At 38.5% G+C, this 21,859-nt stretch overlaps 3 protein-coding genes across 3 annotated transcripts; 2 read left to right on the forward strand and 1 right to left on the reverse strand.

The window, feature by feature from the left end:
- The first annotated feature begins 1,619 nt into the window (after positions 1-1,619).
- Positions 1,620-7,730, forward strand: LOC126802376 (probable pre-mRNA-splicing factor ATP-dependent RNA helicase DEAH5). Its single transcript, XM_050529994.1, has 4 exons — positions 1,620-1,698; positions 2,644-5,860; positions 5,970-6,728; positions 7,457-7,730. The coding sequence occupies exons 2-3, from the start codon at positions 2,670-2,672 to the stop codon at positions 6,361-6,363; spliced, it is 3,585 nt and encodes a 1,194-aa protein (XP_050385951.1). The 5' UTR covers positions 1,620-1,698; positions 2,644-2,669; the 3' UTR covers positions 6,364-6,728; positions 7,457-7,730.
- Positions 7,731-10,596: 2,866 nt separating this feature from the next.
- LOC126801619 (phospholipase D gamma 1-like) lies at positions 10,597-16,908 on the forward strand. The gene is made up of 11 exons (XM_050529035.1): positions 10,597-10,801; positions 10,894-12,936; positions 13,083-13,199; positions 13,677-13,871; positions 14,343-14,594; positions 14,752-14,820; positions 14,907-15,054; positions 15,383-15,531; positions 15,620-15,796; positions 16,035-16,232; positions 16,338-16,908. The coding sequence occupies exons 2-11, from the start codon at positions 11,191-11,193 to the stop codon at positions 16,629-16,631; spliced, it is 3,345 nt and encodes a 1,114-aa protein (XP_050384992.1). The 5' UTR covers positions 10,597-10,801; positions 10,894-11,190; the 3' UTR covers positions 16,632-16,908.
- Positions 16,909-17,131: 223 nt separating this feature from the next.
- LOC126802627 (uncharacterized) lies at positions 17,132-19,729 on the reverse strand. The gene is made up of 3 exons (XM_050530276.1): positions 19,672-19,729; positions 18,532-19,213; positions 17,132-18,412 (listed from the first exon to the last, which is right to left on the reverse strand). The coding sequence occupies exons 2-3, from the start codon at positions 19,136-19,138 to the stop codon at positions 17,529-17,531; spliced, it is 1,491 nt and encodes a 496-aa protein (XP_050386233.1). The 5' UTR covers positions 19,139-19,213; positions 19,672-19,729; the 3' UTR covers positions 17,132-17,528.
- Between the last annotated feature and the right edge of the window lie 2,130 nt (positions 19,730-21,859).

The raw sequence follows: 21,859 nt of genomic DNA on the forward strand, positions 1-21,859 counted from the left end.
GGTTTGACCTTTTATAGTTGAGTTGAGGTAGATCATTCATTCATCTTCCGATGTGGGACTAAATCCAGTTAATGTGTTCTCTGGAGCTCCCTTTGAGATGTGTGTGAGGGCGCGTCCTTAGTCGACTTGGGCCGCGGGGCGGCTCGTTACACAGCCGGTGTGACTAGCTTTCTGCCGGTATTGCGGGGCTGGGTTAGTTATGAACCTTAGTATGCAAATAGTTACACTGATTATGGCTGGGCATAAGCCTATGCCAACACTGTGTCAAAGTAATCTTAGAATCTGTTGCAAAGCTGTTCTTCAAAGAGTCATCCATGCCACGAATGATAAGCTTATCAGACTTGGCTAGTTTTTTTTTTTGACATAATCATGATTACATTGATCCAGCATATGAGAAATTTGGCATTCGCTTTCTTCAATATACTTGAGCTTACAACAGTAGATTGCAAGCGGAAGATATACCACGAAAGCCACCACAAAATACATGTAAACCGGCCAGTGGCTGCTAGGAGCGGCAACAGCTGATGGGAATAGTGAAAAGTCTGTGGAAACGCACATAGCACATAGAGGACACATAACGTCATCTTCATCTGACCACCAACACCGGCAACCAGATCAATCTTCAACCACCCCAGAAAACCGTTCATTCTAGCAGACACATATATATTCTGCCTACTGCTTCAGGAATCTAAGTCGGAATTGTTCTCAACTGCATGACCATTACAATTCACAACTTGGATAAAATGAACTAGCGTCGAAATTGATCAACAAGCTTCGAAATCAAAGAAAACGTACTGTTTCTAGGGTTTCTCAGGGACAAGATTTGGAAGATTTCTCACAATACGCTCTTGTGAGTTGTGATTAGAATTGGCAAATGGGCCGAAAAACCCGAGCCCTGCCTAGGCCTGACCCTAGCCCGTTAGCGGTCCGGTCCGAGTACGTTTTGAGCCTGGCACGGCCTGAGCACAATAAATTCATGGGCCGGCCTATTAAACACATAATTTTATATTATTTATATAAATATTTAAACAATTATCATTGTTATACTTGAATATTAGATCTTTTAAATTAAAATTTCTTGATTATTTCATTATTTTAACTATTATATTTCACAAATATTATTAAAGTAGTGAATAAAATGTCATTATTTTGACATATGTAACGTTTTAGAAATTAGATTATGATATATGTTGTAGTATTTTATTTATTTTACTATTCTAAATAGTTATATAAAATAAATATTCTAATTACATAATTTTTATTTTTATTTTAATTATGTCTTAATGTCTTATAACGGCTCGTCTTTTGGCCTGACACGGCCCGAGCCCGCCCTGAAATAGCTTGAGCCGTGTATCGGACCGGGCTTAATGTTTAAGCAAATGAGCTAGCCGGAACACAATACAAACACGGTTTTGACCAATTTAAAATGGGCCGGACGGAGTCAGCTCTAATTATGAATATAAGTAAAATTTCTTAACCGGGTCAGTCCAATTCCAATAATTAATAGCACCGACTTGAAGCCGGAATGTTCAAAAAACCGACCTACTCAAACCGACCCGGGCAGCCCATTTAACACGGCTACTTAAGAACCCCTTTCAAATAAGATTGTCCTCTTGTGGAAACCCTTTTCCGCTTCCGCCACCGCAACTACGTCGCCGTTGTCCACCGCACCGGAGATTCTGCTCCGCCGCCGTTCAGGTACGCCATCGCCTCTGAGCCTCCTTTGGTTTATCGCTTTCTGTTTCTCCATTTTCGTACCTGTACAAGCTTAGGTTTAATTTCCTGTGAGGATTTTGAATCGCTTATATGTTTGAGCTGGAGTATTAGTTTTCGTTGTTGTAATTTCAATTGGATTAGGGATTAGTGATGTGGGATTATGGATTAGGTAGTGTGATTGTATGAGTTGGATTAATGTGTTCGGCTAGGTTTGATAATCTGTTGTGCATTTTGGGATTTAGCAAATTGAGGCTGTGTTTGAGCTGGTCTTCGTGTTGATTTCTATGATTTTTTGAACGAAAATTAGATGTTTGTTACCGAAATTGGATCAGCCAGTTGCTTAATCTGATTTAATGAATTATGAATTGGAATTATATGTGCTGATTGAAAGAGCTACGGTAGATTTTTAGACCTATGTCTATACTACTATCTATGTGTTTTCGAGCTTGATTTTTTCAATTTGAGGTTTTGGTTTTGTTGCATATTGGTCATGTTCCAGAGTTTCACTGACCTCGCTGGGGAGGTTGGGTTGTAAAGACAACTAGCATGAATGTGTCATTTGTAGAGGCAAATCTGCTGGACTAAAACAAGGCTTTATTTTTGGGAAAAGATCTGTAGTGTTCCATATAGTTACACGACTTGCACTTAACCGTACCACTCCTTCTCTCAATACTTCTTTTGGTTATTTGATTGATGTTCAAGTTTGGAGCTATGACTGTTGATGACATGAGTATACTTATCTTTGTTTTCTGCTTTCATTTTTTATATTTGTTGATCTACTTTTTGCTTTTACTATGATGTGATTTGTCTTAGTCATCCCATCTCTATTTACCATGAAATAAAGGAAACAATAGATGAGGGTACGGAGTTGAGAAATTTGTCTTTGTATAGTTCTTGTGACTAGACTAATACTCTTTTCTTTTGCAGTTTTTTTGAATATACAATCTTCAAAGATGGCTGCCGATGATGGTTTAAAGAAGCTCGAGTACCTTTCCCTGGTTTCCAAGGTCTGCTCTGAGTTGGAAACTCATATAGGGACTGCGGACAAAGTTCTTGCTGAGTTCATAACTGAGATGGGACGAAACTGTGAGAGTGTGGATGAATTCGATGCCAAATTGAAGGAACATGGTGCTGAGATGCCTGATTACTTTGTCCGAACACTCCTAACTATCATTCACGCAATTCTTCCTCCAGAGGCAAAGTCCAAGAACAATTTGAAGAAAGATAGCACTGCTGAAGGTAGTAAAAGCAAGTTCAAGGCTTTGGCGATTGCTGATAACAAGGATAGGATAAAGGATATCCAGAGGGAAATTGAGATGGAGACCAAGGAAAAGCGAAATGACAGAGAAGAATTGGGCGATGCGCGTGAAGACTATAGGTCCAGAGGTAGAGATAGAGATAGAGGTAGAGGTAGGGAAAGAGATTCAGATCGAGACAGAGACCGAGATAGGGATAGAGACAGGAGAGAGAGGGGAAGGGATATATATGATAGAGATAAAAGGCGGAGAGATAGTCATTATCATGATTCTGATAAGGGAAGGCATACAGATCGATCCAAGCACAGGAGGGATGAGTATGAAGGGGATGGAGACGTCAGAGAAGATGATGATGATGATAGGAGAGGAAGTAGGGATCAGAGGAAAGAACTGCACCATTCTGATGAGCCTGAATTGTACAAGGTTTATAAGGGTAGGGTATCAAAAGTGATGGACACAGGTTGCTTTGTTCAGTTCAATGACTTCAGAGGGAAGGAAGGTTTGGTTCACGTTTCGCAGATTGCGACTCGGCGAATTGGAAATGCTAAAGATGTGGTGAAAAGAGACCAAGAGGTCTATGTCAAGGTGATTTCAATTTCTGGTCAGAAGTTGAGCCTTTCAATGAGAGATGTTGATCAGCATACTGGGAAGGATTTGCTTCCCTTGAAGAATAACGCAGAGGATGATTCTCTTAGGACAAACCCATCAATATCAAAGGATGATGGGCCTGTGGCAAGAACGGGTCTCTCTGGGATTAGGATTGTGGAAGAGGATGTAACTGTTCCATCTCGCCGGCCATTGAAGAGAATGAGCTCGCCAGAGAAGTGGGAAGCCAAACAGTTGATTGCCTCGGGTGTTTTGGGTGTCAAAGAGTATCCAATGTATGATGAAGAAACAGATGGGATGCTTTTTGAAGAAGAGGGAGCTGAGGAAGAACTTGAGGTTGAGCTTAATGAGGATGAGCCAGCCTTTTTGCAAGGGCAAACCAGGTATTCAGTAGATATGTCACCTGTGAAAATCTTCAAGAATCCAGAAGGTTCATTAAGTCGTGCAGCTGCACTTCAATCTGCACTCATTAAGGAGCGTAGGGAAGTGCGTGAACAGCAGCAAAGAACAATGCTGGATTCAATTCCAAAGGATCTGAATCGTCCTTGGGAAGATCCAATGCCAGAGACTGGTGAGAGGCATCTTGCACAGGAACTCAGAGGTGTTGGTTTGTCCGCCTATGACATGCCAGAGTGGAAGAAGGATGCTTTTGGGAAGACTGTCACTTTTGGGCAGAGGTCAAAGCTTTCAATTCAGGAACAGAGGCAGAGCTTGCCTATCTATAAGCTGAAGAAAGAATTGGTTCAGGCAGTGCATGATAATCAAGTTCTTGTTGTTATTGGTGAAACTGGTTCAGGCAAGACAACCCAGGTAACACAGTATCTTGCAGAAGCTGGTTACACGACAATGGGCAAGATTGGGTGTACGCAACCACGTAGGGTGGCTGCGATGTCTGTAGCCAAAAGGGTTGCCGAAGAGTTTGGTTGTCGTCTGGGGGAGGAAGTTGGATATGCTATTCGTTTTGAGGATTGCACTGGGCCGGATACTGTAATCAAGTATATGACGGATGGTATGCTTCTTAGAGAGATTCTGATCGACGAGAACCTGTCTCAATACTCTGTGATTATGCTTGATGAAGCTCATGAGAGGACAATCCATACAGATGTTCTTTTTGGATTATTGAAGAAACTTGTGAAGCGTAGACCAGACCTTCGTTTGATTGTCACATCTGCTACCTTGGATGCTGAGAAATTTTCGGGTTATTTCTTCGACTGCAACATTTTCACTATCCCTGGAAGAACTTTTCCTGTGGAGATACTCTACACCAAGCAGCCGGAAAGTGATTACCTTGATGCATCTTTAATCACTGTTCTGCAAATTCACTTAACAGAGCCGGAAGGTGACATCCTTCTTTTCTTGACGGGACAGGAAGAAATTGATTTTGCATGCCAGTCACTTTATGAGAGAATGAAAGGTCTTGGTAAAAATGTGCCTGAGTTGATTATCTTACCAGTATATAGTGCCCTTCCTAGTGAAATGCAGTCAAGAATATTTGACCCAGCCCCACCTGGTAAGAGGAAAGTAGTTGTGGCTACTAATATTGCTGAGGCATCACTGACCATCGACGGTATATTTTATGTAATTGACCCTGGATTTGCAAAGCAAAATGTTTATAACCCAAAGCAGGGGCTAGATTCACTGGTCATTACCCCAATTTCTCAAGCGTCAGCCAAGCAACGAGCTGGCCGTGCTGGGCGTACTGGGCCTGGGAAATGTTACCGCCTTTACACTGAGAGTGCATACCGCAATGAGATGTCCCCTACTTCAGTTCCAGAAATTCAGAGGATAAATCTTGGGACTACTACACTTACAATGAAAGCAATGGGGATAAATGATCTCTTGTCTTTTGATTTTATGGATCCTCCTTCACCCCAAGCACTCATTTCTGCTATGGAACAACTGTACAGTTTAGGCGCGCTAGATGAGGAGGGTCTTCTGACAAAGTTGGGTAGGAAAATGGCCGAGTTTCCTCTGGATCCACCATTATCTAAGATGCTACTAGCCAGCGTGGACCTTGGGTGTAGTGATGAGATCCTGACCATCATTGCTATGATTCAGACAGGAAATATATTTTATAGGCCTAGGGAAAAGCAAGCCCAAGCTGATCAGAAGAGAGCCAAGTTTTTCCAGCCAGAAGGAGATCATCTGACTTTACTTGCAGTCTATGAGGCTTGGAAAGCTAAAAACTTTTCAGGGCCTTGGTGTTTTGAGAATTTCGTTCAGTCTCGATCTCTTAGGAGAGCGCAAGATGTCAGAAAACAGCTTCTTAGTATCATGGATAAGTATGTATTTTATATTTGCATTCAAGTTTTAAAATGCAGTTTACATGTTTTCGTACATTTTTCATAGTTGGATTGGTTAGAATTGTGTTCTGACTACTTACTTTTGCAGGTATAAACTGGATGTTGTGAGTGCTGGAAAGAATTTTACAAAGATTAGGAAGGCAATTACTGCTGGCTTTTTCTTCCATGGTGCTAGAAAGGACCCTCAGGAGGGTTATAGAACCCTGGTGGAGAATCAGCCTGTTTATATTCATCCAAGCAGTGCTCTCTTCCAGAGACAACCGGATTGGGTCATCTACCATGAATTGGTTATGACTACAAAGGAGTATATGCGGGAGGTGATAGTTGTTGACCCTAAATGGCTTGTGGAACTAGCGCCCAGGTTCTTCAAAGTTGCTGACCCTACCAAGATGAGTAAGCGCAAGCGTCAAGAACGTATTGAACCGCTCTATGACAGATACCATGAACCAAACTCCTGGCGTCTTAGTAAACGGCGTGCTTGATGCATGTTTGTTCAGGCCTGCTGTCAGCATCATCTTGTATTGACTTTGCCTGTTAGTGTAAATGTAATTAAATTGTACAACACCACCAGCATGGTCTATCTATTTCTTATCAAATTTGACGTCAATGGAGAACCTCTAGAAAACTCCATCTGGCTGTCCGTTTCACAAACACTTTTCCTCTTCGGATCTGGTGTGACCGTGTGAGAGAAATGAAAGGCTCTATCTTTTGGAAGAGGCAGAAATTCTGATCTCAGAAGGTTCTTTCTTCACATCAGCCATCTTTGTGAAAGATTCAAACTCTGCTTCGAACTCATCAAAAGAATCTTCTACGATGTTTTGCACTATGTTAGAGGAGAGCGAATGAGGTTTGTTTATTTACATTAAAATTGGTTTTTTTTTCCTTTGTTCATTGTACTACTCTTGTTGACTTTAGCATATCTTTGATTTGATGAATGCCTCTGGGAAATGGAAGTATGTTTGATGGATGTCTTCAGGGACTCCTGACATCCTAGTGTCACTAGTCAAAGATTACTGATGTTGTGATTTCTTGAACATGATAGTTGGGAACTTGAATATTTGATCCTGTGTGTTTCAGAGAGCTGCAAGAGTAGATTTGTTATGTGTGTGATAATGTAGTTTCCGTAGTTTCTTTTCTAGTCTGGGGTATGCTATGTTAACTTATTGTCCTTGGACTCCTTTCTGGGACTGGAACCGTATAGAAGTGCTTAATGTGTTTAGATTGGTCAACTGTTCAGTTTGTTTTCTGATTTTATAGGTGTTCAGAATGCTTTTGAATGTTTATAGCACTTAATAGAGTTTCTCAAGGTTCCAGGATAAGACATCTAACTTCATAGGAATGATATGAGTCAGTTCGGTATAATGTATGAATTGTACTTGATACAGAGAGGGAGGGGTTATATCGACCTCATTTGATTGTTCGAATAACATTTAGGATGCTTGGGATATGTTCCACTTCTTATGTGCATCTGAACCCCGTAGTCCATTGTGGTAACCGAGTATTTTGGGACATTGTTGGAATATGTGCTCAGTATATGTAACCTCCAAACTAAACTGAAACTACATTTTTCTTCAGGTCCGGAAACTGCAATTTCATTTAACAAAGATGGCAGATAGTTCCAAGGTGCTTGAATGATGATATCCTCCTTTTGTTGGTGTGAGCTTTCACCTGTTTCCTTGTGCTCTCATAGTAGTGTTGGGTTTCCAGCCCATGTGTTTTTCTTAAGATAGTTTCTTAGAGTACGGTGTTCCGGTAAGGATATAGAATTCTTATTGATGATGGTTTACTTGTAGCCTTGTAGGAGGAGGCTTTACAACCTACCACTATTAGGAATAGGATTCCTATTTGGTGAGGAAACATGTTTGTCAATTAGGAAAAATTTTAAGAATGGTACCTGATAAATGATTCACTTTCAATTTTGGGAAACTTTATAAATTATCAAATTCGTACCCGACTTCCATATTCCAACCCAATTTTAGTCAATGCCGTCAAAAATAATGTTATTTTTATGTAATTATTCATTTGTTAAAGGGTAACATAGTATTTCCCCTCTCCCCCTCTTCCCACAGAAACACAGATGACCCAACATCTTTCTCGTCCTCTCGTCCTCTGTTGTCGCCATCTCCTCCAATCCTCCCCCTTTCCAGATCCTCACCCACCAGACCCAACTTACCATCTTAATCATCAAACCCAAAATTCAAATAACTCATTTTGCATCGTCATCCATTCTTAATCTTCCAAACCCAACTCTCCATCTTCTTACATGGAGAGAGAGGTCCAGGCGTCCCAGCGCCTTGAAAGCTCTGATGATTTATCTTCATTATTAACTGGTCATGTGATTTGCTTGGTGGGCTTTACTTATATTTCATGGTTTTTAGCATTCGTATCTTTGTGGTTTAATCCCCATTTCTTGACCATGGCTTTTCCTGTAAGAGTGAGTTTGGTACTCTTCCTATTAGATGTTTATTAACTATTAACTTTGATTGAATGCAAGCGTACAATTTCTCTATTAAACTTTGATTGAGAGCAAAGCATATAAATTTTACTGTGATTTGGATGATTGAAAGGATGCTTGTACTGATGTGGGTTTGTCAATTATACATGGATCGATCATGTTGATTGTAGTGATTTTCAAGCCCAGTCCTCTTTTTGGATTACAAGGAGAAGTACTATAAATCGGAGTCGGTTACTCAAAAAAAGAACAACCCAGCAATCTGCAACCAACTGAATGGAAGGAAATATAGAAAGAGAGGGTCGGGCTCGCTGTTTTGGACTGACGAATTTGCCCCCATGAAGTTAACGGAAAGCACAATAATTAACGGAGTATGTAACAATATGTACTAAAATTGGGTCATGATGGAAAAGTCATGTACCGTTTTAATATTTTAGATAGTAAATTCACCAAAATTTAGAGTGAACAATTTGTCATGTATTGTTAATAAAATTTTCACGGCTATATAAGGAGGGGTTATGCTCTAGGTTTAGGCATCACAGAGACAAAGAGCAAAATGTGTTTCATTCTCGGTTAGAGGGTGAGAGAGGGCAGAGGAGAAAGATAGAAAGAGAATAGTCCTTGTTTTCTTAGTCTTTCTTGTGTACTCATTATTAATATAGTGGAAGTGTGTTTCTGTCCGGTGGATGTAGGCAAAGCTATTTGCTGAATCATCTTAAATCTGTGTTCTTGTATTCTTTTCTTTGTGGTTGTTTCTCTTAATTTGCTGTGCTTGTTCTGTTTCTCTGACTTAACTTGTTGACCGATTCACTACAAGTAATAGGGCCATTTCGCATTCTTTTGTAAGGTTCCTTGGACCAGAACTTTACGGTGGAATCTTTTCCCCATCTCTCGAGTCTACTACATCTTGGTTCTGAGAAAGCAAATGTGTTTCAAGATCGATGATCTGCTTAATGATGTGTGGATGCCCTGTGTTCGTGTACCTGCTTATGCAGTATGCACAAGTATTATAAAAGTGATTGTGTAATTTTGAAGAGGCTTTAGGTTCATGCAAGTTTTACTAACAGTTAGTATCTGTTCATTATTATCATTCATTCTAGAAGAAAAAGAAGAAGAAGAGAACTAAACTGACCTACTAGCGTAGAAGATCAGGCTGCTGTTGCAACTTGATGGATTTCTAGTTAATTGAGAGTTTCGTCTAACAGTTTCATTACCTAAAGTCAATCTATCTATCTTGCCACATTTTCCACAACAAAACTCACCCTCCTTCTCTTTCCGGTATCTAATTTTGTTTTCTTTTTTCATTCATTATTTTAAAACTCACCAAATAGTAAAAGCAACACAAAAAATTATAACATCTATTGAACAATTTTCTCTCTCAGATCTTAACTAAAGTTTATCAAAAGTTCTATGTAGCTTTTCAATTAATATATGAAAATTAATAATGTTATTTATTGTATTTTTAATAATACAATATGAAATTAATTAAATCATATTATCTAATTTATTATTCTGAATTTGGGTTTTCTTAAAATGAATAAAAGATTGAGGAAAAAGAAAAAAAATCATTTCTATTCTCTATTTTTAATTAGGCAGGTTGAAAATTCTCTTGTTTTATTTTTATATGTCTATTTGATAATTTCACATATGTTGAAAAAGTCAAAACGAAATTGGGAAAAGAGAGTGATCTAAGTGCTGTTTTGGAAGGTATGAATAGAAACTTTCATGAATTATACATCTTTGGAAAATAACCGGAAGAAAAAAGCCAGTGACAAATGCACATTATGTGTTTCATGACATGAATGAACGTCACATTTTTCACATAGCTGATGCAACCGTAATAGACTACTTGATTACACTTTGAAAACTCAAAGTTTGAAGGAGAAAAATACTACTAGATAGACAAGATAGTAGATGCCACTTTAGTTGTCAAATAACTAGTGAAATTATAGAAGAAGATACCAGACCAGTGTGCCATGACTTGACCTTATAATCTTGACGACGACCTCCCCTTTGAGAATATGAGACTAAACCAAATACCGGACGCCGTTATGTTCTTTCAAAGACATTTACAGAAAAAATGTTGATAAATTCAAGTTAGTCATCGGCTCTATTCAGTCTATTGCGTCATTATCCCATAATTAAGTAACTAACGATGTTTAAGATTTAATTTAGATTTAAGAGGGCCGTCTTGCCTTTTCTTCTGATTTTGTCTCAACTCTCTAAGACTGACCATCTCTGTCCACGTGTACACCAACGGTGAGGGTAACCGGCGGGTGAAACAAAACGCGAAATTCTTCTGTTTCGAGCAAAACACGATCATCTCTAATCACTGCACACGCTTTTGTCAAACACGGACAGATTCAGACCAAGATTTCTTCCTTACAAAAAAGTGGAGCAGCTTCTTCTCTGAAGGTTCCCCAACTATTGCCCAACCTCATTAAATTCTGTTGCTTCATTCCCACAAGGTAACCCCTTTAAGTTTTCTCCTCCTGTGATCTCTTAACACGCTTTGCTTTCCTTACATTCGTCATTTAATTCAGCGTTTCTTGTTATGTAGGATTGTTTTCTCGCTAGGACTTGAAAACCCAATTCATCTTTGGCTCCAAGATTGAATCTTTATATGGTTTAGGCTCAAAGATTGAATCTTTATTTGGTTTGGGCAATAAAAACTGAATCTTTATTTGCTTGTGTGATTGGAATAGTGTAAACTCCAGTGTTAGCTGGAATTGGAGATTAAGTTGAAGATAGAATACATGTATTACAGAGTCGTGATAGAAAACCCATTACAGATACACAAGCTTTTGATTCAGTTTCTGTGATAGAAAAAGGGGCACAAGAAACTTGAGCTCCATTGATGGACAACAATGGTTCTCCACCACCATACTATCCACCATACCAGAATGCATACCCATACCCACATCACCATCCATCCCAATACCCACCTCCTCCTTCAGATCAATACCCTCCTACCCAATATTCATCTCCACCAGATCATTACCCACCTGGTCCTTCCCATGCTCCATATCCCTACCCTTATAGTTCATACCCTCCTTATCAACCTTCCCCATATCCTTACCCTTCTTCAGCTTCACCTCCTTCATCTGCATACCCTCCTTCTTCAACTACATACCCTCCTTCATCTACTTCCTATCCACCATCACCCACATCCTATTCACATGCACCATCCTCAGCATCCCTCCAATCGAACTCTTTCGACTACAGTCAGCACCCTTATCTCTATCCCTACCCGCCAGCCCGGCCTCAGAGTGGCCCTCTGCCAACCCTTCAGCACCAGGGCAGTGGTAGTTTTAAGTACGAGTCTAATCAGTATCAGTATCAGCAGTCAGGGGCGTACCCTCCACCCGAAAGCCCCCACCAGTCCCCTTTGCGTGCTAGTAGATTCTCTCTTCACCAGAGGTATGAGAGCTGTCCTGTAGGCATTGAGGCTCCTGCTTATCCTCCGTTGGATCAAGCTTTGAGTAACTTGCATTTTTCTGAGAACCTTACAGCTGATAATTCAGCGGCACCATCAGCACCTTCGAGTGCAAGGTATGATAAGGTGGGGGAGTTTTATGGATATCCTAATAGCTCCTTTTCGAGTTGGGAGACAAGTAGCACTTATTCTGGTCAGCTTGATCCGCCAGCTCCTATTTTGACAGAAGCGAGTTCATTTAATGGATCACAACATAGCCAGAGTTTACAGATTGTTCCGTTACAGAATAAAGGGTCTTTGAAGGTTTTGCTCTTACATGGGAATCTGGATATTTGGGTATATGAGGCGAAGAACCTGCCAAATATGGACATGTTCCACAAGACTTTAGGTGATATGCTGATGAGGTTTCCAGGGACTGGAACAAACAAGGCTGATGGGCAGTCTAACCGTGGGATCACTAGTGATCCATATGTGTCGATTTCAGTTGCAAATGCTGTAATTGGGAGGACATATGTGATAAGCAATTCTGAATTTCCTGTTTGGACGCAACATTTCAATGTTCCAGTAGCGCATTACGCAGCTGAAGTGCATTTTGTTGTTAAAGATAGTGATCTTGTGGGATCCCAGCTTATTGGAGTCGTGGCAATTCCAGTAGAAGTCATATATTCAGGAGCAAGAGTTGAGGGAATTTACCCAATCCTGAATGCTAGTGGAAAGCCTTGTAAATCCAGAGCTTCCCTGAGTCTTTCAATTCAGTACACTCCAATTGAGAGATTGAGCATTTACCATAATGGAGTTGGGGCAGGCCCTGATTACTATGGAGTTCCTGGCACCTATTTTCCTCTTAGGACTGGTGGAAAAGTTACTCTTTATCAAGATGCTCACGTCCCAGATGGTTGTCTTCCTAACCTGATTTTAGATGGGGGGAGGCCATATGTCCATGGGAAGTGTTGGAGTGACATATATGATGCAATACGTCAAGCACGGCGTTTGATTTACATTGCTGGCTGGTCAGTTTGGCACAATGTCAAATTGGTTCGGGATGGTAGTGCTGCATCAAATGTCACCATAGGTGATCTTCTAAGATCTAAGTCCCAGGAAGGAGTGAGAGTGCTGCTGCTTGTGTGGGATGACCCAACTTCAAGGAGCATTTTGGGCTATAAAACAGTAAGTATCAAACTTTCAAGTTACTATCTTAAGGGATCCTATATATATCATTGAACTGTTTACTTTTTTAAAACGTCACAATTCGTGAGATTCTTTGAAGCAACTCCTTATAATTTGTGTATATATCATAAAATTATTTGTTGCAGGATGGAATCATGCAAACCCATGATGAGGAAATTCGGAGGTTTTTCAAGCACTCCTCGGTGCAAGTGTTGCTTTGCCCCCGCACTGCTGGAAAACGACATAGCTGGGTTAAGCAAAGGGTAAGGCATGATCAATTATTTTCTGTTTAGAAGTTTATGGAGATTTGCAAGCATTCTCTCTTTCTTGCAAAATTTGAGAAAAATCATTATATATCGTGAGGCCTTCTCTTTGTCTATGAGTTGCAAACTAAAAATTTGACACTGAACTTCTCAATAACTTTGAAGAGAAAGAACTCCACATGATAATTCTTCCATATATTGCTTTGCAGAAGGCGCAGAGTTCCAGATCATATAAATATAAACTAAAAGTGTATTGATTTCTTCGTATTTAATAAGCTAATTTTACATTTTAGTATAGCTTGAAAAAATGGCAAAGCAATGGATTGTTTGACCTTTCTTAGCTGAAATTCAAGCGTAACTGAGGAGTAATATAACTTCTTTTCATGTATTGGTTTTCATGTTATTCCTTGGATCTTTGTCCTCTTCTGTGTTGTGAAATGTGTGGCATTGAATTGGTTCATGATTCTGGAATTTTAGGAAGTTGGGACGATCTATACACACCATCAGAAAACCGTAATTGTGGATGCTGATGCCGGCCATAATCGGAGGAAAATCTTAGCTTTTGTCGGAGGACTTGACTTATGTGATGGGCGATACGATACTCCAAACCACGATCTATTTAAGACGTTGAAAACAGAGCATAAAGATGACTATCACAACCCAACGTACACGGTAATTATTAGACTTGTCTTTTTATTTTCATGGTCAATATTTTTGAAAAAGCTTAACCTCTCACTATCCAAATGGCACAATTTATATTCTGCAAAATATTTTGGAAGCTACTGATATATATCTTGTGAAATAAGATGTCCCTATGTGTATTTAACTGAAGATATCTGAAGAAACAAGTGCAAAATGCAATAAGACATGGGCTAGGGGGAAAGGTCAAATCAGAATAGAAAGTTATCTTTTAATTTTATGCTACTATTTTTACCTCACATGATCATTCATAATATAGATGCAGACATACAGTTAGACCACCAGTAAAAAAATAAAAAATAAAAAACAAATTTGTCATTTCTTCCTGTATATAGGCTAAGCACTTGTATATTTTGGTCAAGAAATCAGTATATTGTGTGATACTGTTATTTTTAAAGTAACTAACGCAATTTTTTCTCTGGTATATATTTAATCTCTTCAAAGGGTAGCACAGCTGGTTGTCCAAGAGAGCCATGGCATGATTTGCACTCTAGGCTTGATGGTCCAGCAGCGTATGATGTTCTAACCAACTTCGAGGAGCGCTGGTTAAAGGCCTCAAAACCACAAGGGATGAAGAAATTGAAAAAAAGTACCTACAATGACTCTTTGCTCAAGTTGGAACGGATCCCAGACATAATTGGAGCATCCCATGCTGCTTCCACTAGTGACTACGATCCTGAAACTTGGCATGTTCAGGTAATGAGATTATAACTTATTACTGAGGTTGCCCCTGGAACTTGATCGATTATTAAATGGGGCGGGACCTAGTTCCTATATATTAACAAAAAATAAAAAATAATAATATTAAACTATAAAAAACCAATAAGCTTTCCCTGCCATTTCACCAATGCAGATCTTTCGTTCGATTGATTCAAACTCTGTTAAAGGTTTCCCAAAGGATCCAAAAGAAGCAACAATGAAGGTAAAACATTTACTGTTGAACTTCTCTTTACCGTGGTGTTCTGGTAGTTGAGTTTACAATGGTGATTAGTGCATTATTTCTTACAGAATCTGGTGTGCGGAAAGAATGTGCTGATTGACATGAGCATACATACAGCATATGTGAAGGCCATCCGAGCTGCACAGCATTTCTTGTATATAGAGAATCAATATTTTATTGGGTCTTCATACAATTGGAGTCAATATAAAGACTTAGGTAAGAAAAGTTTTCATTTGGTAAAACTGCTGCTGTTCAAGATTGAAATGATAGTCATCATCTCTTCTAATATAAAGAGGAACATTTTGGTTTGGAGAGACCATATTGGTAGCTATACGCCTTAGTTAAGATTAAATTGATAGTGGCTGAGTATGAGTTCTACAGTGCATGGGTTAGCATGAAGTACTCAACTGTCTTAAAACTTTTGGTCCACTCGATAAAGGATCTTCAAGTTGAACCTATGCTGATATGCTAGTTTATCGTTGGCTGTAAAATTAGAATTTGCAATCGTGGTCCTATGGTCAACTATCTGTTGATGTTTATGCAGGTGCTAATAATTTGATACCCATGGAAATTGCCCTTAAGATTGCTGAGAAAATCCGAGCAAACCAGAGATTCGCTGCGTATATTGTCATTCCAATGTGGCCAGAGGGTGTTCCAACTGGTGCAGCAACACAGAGAATTCTATTTTGGCAGGTGGGATACGTTTACTTGGCTAATCTTTACTACTATTTATTGTGTTCAGTTTTGTATTTAAGTCGGGTTCTTGTATTGATTATTGCAGCACAAAACGATGCAAATGATGTATGAGACAATTTACAAGGCGTTGGTGGAAATGGGGTTGGAGGGTGCATTCTGCCCCCAAGACTATTTAAACTTCTTCTGTCTTGGTAATCGTGAGGCTATAGATGGAAATGATACCTCTGTTTCTGGAACTCCTCATGCAGCAAACACCCCACAGGTAAATGTTTTACCCCTTAAACTGGCGGTCACGGTACAACCAAGGGGCCGTTTACACCTCTAGGTAGTAGGTGCCTGTATTTGATAGCAGCAAGCCATATGTCCTATGAATTCCCTGGTCTTGATTTGGAATGAGAGGAAGGGTTGCAATTTTTCTAATATTTAGCGTTGTTAATTCAAAAAAAATCTTGTGTTTACTATAAATATACTTATACATGTCCTGCATCTCCTGTTTCCAGGCATTCAGTCAAAAAAACAGGCGATTTATGATATATGTTCATTCGAAAGGAATGATAGTCGATGATGAGTACGTAATAATAGGGTCTGCAAACATCAATCAACGCTCTATGGAAGGAACAAGAGACACTGAAATAGCAATGGGGTCTTACCAACCTCATCATACATGGGCGAGAAATCATTCTAGTCCTCTTGGACAGGTACAGTTTTGAGTTATTAGTATCTGTACAGGACATAGTTACAGCTGCTTGTATGTTTTTTTTTTCACTTATATGGCCTGAATTTGCGAATGTTTTGCTTGATAGATATTTGGATATAGAATGTCTCTGTGGGCAGAGCACACAGGAACTGTTGAGGACTGTTTTAGAGAACCAGAGAGTCTTGAATGTGTTAGGAGAGTTAGAACAATGGGTGAGATGAACTGGAAACAATTTGCCGCTGAGGAGGTAACAGAGATGAGGGGTCATCTATTGAAGTATCCAGTTGAGATTGATCGAAAAGGCAAAGTGACATCCCTTCCGGGATGTGAGAATTTCCCCGACGTAGGAGGAAATATAACCGGTTCATTCCTTGGCATTCAAGAAAATTTGACAATTTGATCGTTAGTCTGTTACTATAGAAGAACACTCGGTACAGTTAAAAAGAGGTTTTTGTTTTGTTTAGCAAACCCATAGTATTAGACACCATCCCTTTAGAATTTGTCTTACTCAACAGGGAGGGAATACAAGTGTTTTTTTTTTATTTTTTCGAATTTATTCTTTGGTAGAGCGAGTGGCTTCTTTGGTCAAGGAAACCTGACCATTTGATCTGCCTGGTCCTGAACTCCAGATTATGTAGTGAAGATTACAATAAAATTCCCTTTGTACAGTTTGGTTATCCTGAACAAATTGTACAACTCTGCCAACAAATTATATAATGTTGATTTCTCCCAACTCCTGCTTTGCACAAAACACCTCTGAGGCTCTGATTATGCTTCTTTTGGTTGAGAATGATTTCATGTTGCTCGTGTGATTCTGTGGCCAACTTGAAGCAATATGTTCATGTAATGCTAAAACAATATTAATAATATTCTTGTACAAATCTAGAAACCCAAGAACATAAAATGATAAAATTATATCCTTTACTCACAAAAATGGAAGGAGTCCAATGACACGAGTCAAACGACCGCAAAGGGTCAAGCAATAGTGAAGACATCTCGATGCAAGCTACGCTAATATGATCAAAGGGAAACAAATGCGAACAAAGGTGCCTATTCAGATTAAACTACGAAATGAAAAAACAAACATCCTCAAAATTTGAAGTTGTGAACACATCAAGACTAGAAAGCAATAAAACCTCTATTTCTATAGTCATAAGATAAAGTTGCACCTTTGACAAGTTTAGCACCTAAGACCTTGATTGGTGTACGTTTTCACGCATCACAGCTTCATCCAAATAACAGTATAGGTCATCGAGGTCAATGCACTATCAAACTCCAACCCCTACTCACAAGTTCCTCACGAGATATTAACAAGCTTTGGACGTCCAGTTTCCGGGTTCATCTCTACTCGGAGACCAAGTCGAGCAAGGTCAGGAACATCAACAGACCCTTGAAGTTCCAATTCAGCCACTGCCTGTTGATTTTCTTCGTTGCGCTCCAACAAGTTCCTCACACACCAAATGCCCCACTCCCTTAAGTACGGGTTGTCATCATCTGTTACACATTGTTGTAACAACAGAAGGAGCCCATTCTTTCTTCTAATCTCATCCTGCACAAGCTTCCGTCCATATAAACAATTGCCAATGACTCCAACAATGTCTCTCCGAAAGCCTTTGTACGGACATGGTTTCAATGTAGAAGAAGTTGATCCATATTGGTCCTCTGCTTGGTTGATGGATTTCCTAATTATTGCTGGTGGCTCTAGGTCATGAAGCAAACACAACAGTATTTCAATGAGACCATAGGAGAGCAAAGCATCCACCACATCCATATTATCCTCCGTCAATCCTCTTAGTGTCCCTTGAGCACATATATCTCTCAAGATTGTAAGCGAATATCCTAAGACATCTATATCAACAGAGCATGTTGGTAGTCCAGAACTGCCTCTTGTTGCATGACTAAGAACTGTAATGGAGTTCTTGAAGATTCCAAAAACACACAAAGCAAATTCATTTGGAACACTTAGCTCGTTAAGGCGTTCATTCAAGATCTCTGATACGTTTTTTAGCAAAAAATCTTGGTCCTTTGAGAAAGACTCTCCCCCAAATTCCCCACGTTCTGTATCTTCACCATTCTCACTTCCACCACCATGTTCTAAACTAAAGAAAAGTGGCCGGAAGTAAGGTTCCTCTAAGCAAACTCTTGAAAGAAGCAGTTTATACCAATTTTCTCCAAAACCAACTATTTTAGACACAAAACATAAGAAGGTACAAATTAGTCTCATTCATGAATAAATTATTTCAGAAAGAAACTTAACTGAAGCTAAATTTAAGTAGCAATAAAAAGACATCCATAATTACCTGCAGCAGCAGTCCTTACAATCTCTTTCACAATAGTTACTCCACAATCACCACAAAGCTGTGCAACCAGTTCAGGGGTTCCATCACAGCAAGTGTAGATAATCATACACAGCGGGCCACACGTCTTCTGGCTACGAACTCTTGCAAGAGCAAGAAACTTTTCGGAAAAGAGTTGCTGCCAAATTGCATGCTGCTGTCGTTCTCCAGCCAATGCAGCATTAGCTAGAACTTGCAAGCCCACACAAATAATCCCAAAATCGGGCTCCAGCAAAATTACAGAACTCAAAACATCGGATATGATTGCAACCCCATTTTCTTCAACAAATGAGTTCTGATTTGCCACCTCCCCAGCACACAGATTTCTTAAAAGCCTTAAGGACAATGTCAGAAGGTAGTGATCAGACGGGTATGAGAGACATTGAATGAGCTGGAGCACTGTGGGAAGAACATTCTTGGAAGCAAGGTCTTCGCGACCAGAGTCGGTTTTACAAACTAGTATTAACTCTTCCAAGGATTCCAAAAGGTTAGATGAGTTTGAAACACTTAGAACTGCCTGGAGAACATCTTCAGGAACAAAGCACTTTTCTTGACCAGAGCATTTATCCATTACTAAATCATATATCGAATCAAAGAAAAAAAAACAACTGCGAAAGCTAACTCTGGTCTTAAGTACTATTTGAACCTGCAGAGAGATACAAAACAACACCAAGAGGTAAGCTTTACTGAATCATCATCCAACAAGTAAAATCAATACTCAAAAGCTATCCACATATCATAACTAAACCCAGAAACCCAATTCTCTATACAGTTAGCTAATGTCAAATCAGTACTGATAGTGCTTCAATTCAACATTTGATATTGCCAGAAAACTATCATCTCTAATTCAAATTTATGAGTCTAAGACAGTTCTATATTCTAATTAAAAGACAACATAGTGCAGATGGGTATGAATTCCTGAAGCTCAAAATTTCAAGAACCACAGAAACTGAAGAGAACTGATATATGACATGAAATCTAAGCTAAAACTATCATAAACTGAATCGCTAAATAGATAGTGATGAGATTAAAGAACCCAATTTTGTAATTGTAAAACGAAGAGAAAACGATGAAGATTAACAGAGCAGACTTGAAGTTTTTTACCTCTACGGAGAGGGAGGGAGCCGCGCATCAAGTTCAGATATGAGTTCTGGGAATAGGGTTTAACGCAGAGAAGAGGACACTAAAGGGTAAGGGTTTAAATTTTTCACCTTTTTGGTAAATAACAATTTAATAACCCGAGTTTTAACTATTTACCAGCACGTTTAAAAAAATTAATGAAGACTTCTAGAAAATTAGTATGTATTATAACAGAGAATGTACGCATTAAAATAAGAAGAAATTAACATAGTTTTTATACATGTATTACATTAAATATATCATATAATCATAGATTTCATATTTTTGCTTATCTAGATTATTATATACTAGTTAGGACAATATGCATCAAGAATATACATAGAATAATTCTTCTACAACAGTTGGCAATGTTCGGCAACGTCTTACTTGAGAAATTTTTCAGTGTTATTGTAGCACCATGTGGCAATACCTAGTGGTCTACCATTCTAATCACAATTTGACATGTAAGATCTAATCAAAAAAATTATATTTCAGCTATTATGTCAAAGGTTATTTTAGGTTTTTGTCTAAAACCCTAAATCCTAAACCATATACCATATACACTAAACCCTAAACTCTAAACTCTAAGCCTGAAAATCCTAGTTCAAAATCATCAATACACATGAAGGTCATTTCACAAATAATAAAAATATGTTAAATTATAATTTTGATGTAATAAATCCGCGTGTCGAAATATAATATGTAAAAAGTACTACTAGGTATTAACACGTGGTACTACAGTAGCATATAAAAATATTTCGTTTTACATGCTCATGATACACCTACTCGTACATGTTAAATTGTTATTAATATAATGATAATTAGTTACATTGTAAATAATATAATGATTATTGGTTCATTTTAATAGAGTTTAACAATTGAGATTGATAAACTTAACTTGATCTAAGTTTACTGTCCCAAGAAGCTTCTATTTCTACTGAACTTGATAAACTTGCTTTTGCTGAAGAGTTATTCTAGATTTAAAGGGCTCGTTCTAAGTGGCAATCATTTGGTGATAAAAACACTACCTATTTTCAAACTCAGGTCGTAACCAGGAAAGAAAATGAAAATTATTTCTTAAATTAAAGACAATTCTAGTTTGACTATCTTTGACCCTTCTCAAATTACTAAGTATTTCAGATCTACCTTTTCAGAAGCGTTTTATTCCTACTTACACCCTTAGTACAGACTGTATCAAGAACTTTATTCAAATTATCAAGTCAACTATCCTAGGTAGCACGGACATATATCATTTTAATACGCCCGGACATGAGTATCGGAAATGGACACGGTCTGGACACACGAGTATCTGAATCGGACACACTCTAACTCGGCCTGGACACGCGAGTATCCGCATAGGACACGCGGACACGCACCAACTCATGATAAAAGTGAAAGTGCTTATGGTGAGATTCGAACCTTGGTCATCCAAGGAACCCAACAACTTCTCAACCATTCCAACAGATTCAGTTTTTTGTTATATTTATGCACACTTTAATATATATATATATATATAAGGAGATAAACTTGTGATAAAAATAAGAATGCTTGTGGTGAGATTCAAACCTTGGTTATACAAGGTACTTATTAACTTCTTAGCCATTCCAACAAGTTATTTTTTCATCATTTTAATGCACGCTTTGACATATATATACATCTAAATACATTCAAATGTATAAATTATTTTTTTTAATATATATATATTTATTTAAAATAATATTTAATTAACGTGTCCGTGTCCAAAAAAAATTTTATATGTCGTGTTTACGTATCAAATCGTGTCCAATACGGACACTCGTGTCCGTGTCTGTGCTACTTAGCAACTATCTCTTATATGATGCATAATGATAAATTCGAGAGTAATTCGGATAATAACTGTAACTTTATTGAATGTTGTGGGGGCCTATATATAACCATTACATAACCACAATCCCGTAGGATTCGGAGTCCGAATCTATTATAGAGATGCGAATCTATCTCTAACAGAAAACCTAATAAAGCTAAGTGATGTGCTCATATTATCTTATATTTATATGCATCATATCCTTATTTTATTTATTTGTTCTCTAACTTATGATTGATTTATGTTATTTTAGTGTGTTTATAGGTTTGTGTCAAAAAAAAAGAAGAAAATAGGCTAAAATGAGCTGATAAATATTAAATGGCGATTATG

Source organism: Argentina anserina, chromosome 7 (assembly GCF_933775445.1).
Source record: "Argentina anserina chromosome 7, drPotAnse1.1, whole genome shotgun sequence".
Taxonomy (NCBI): domain Eukaryota; kingdom Viridiplantae; phylum Streptophyta; class Magnoliopsida; order Rosales; family Rosaceae; genus Argentina; species Argentina anserina.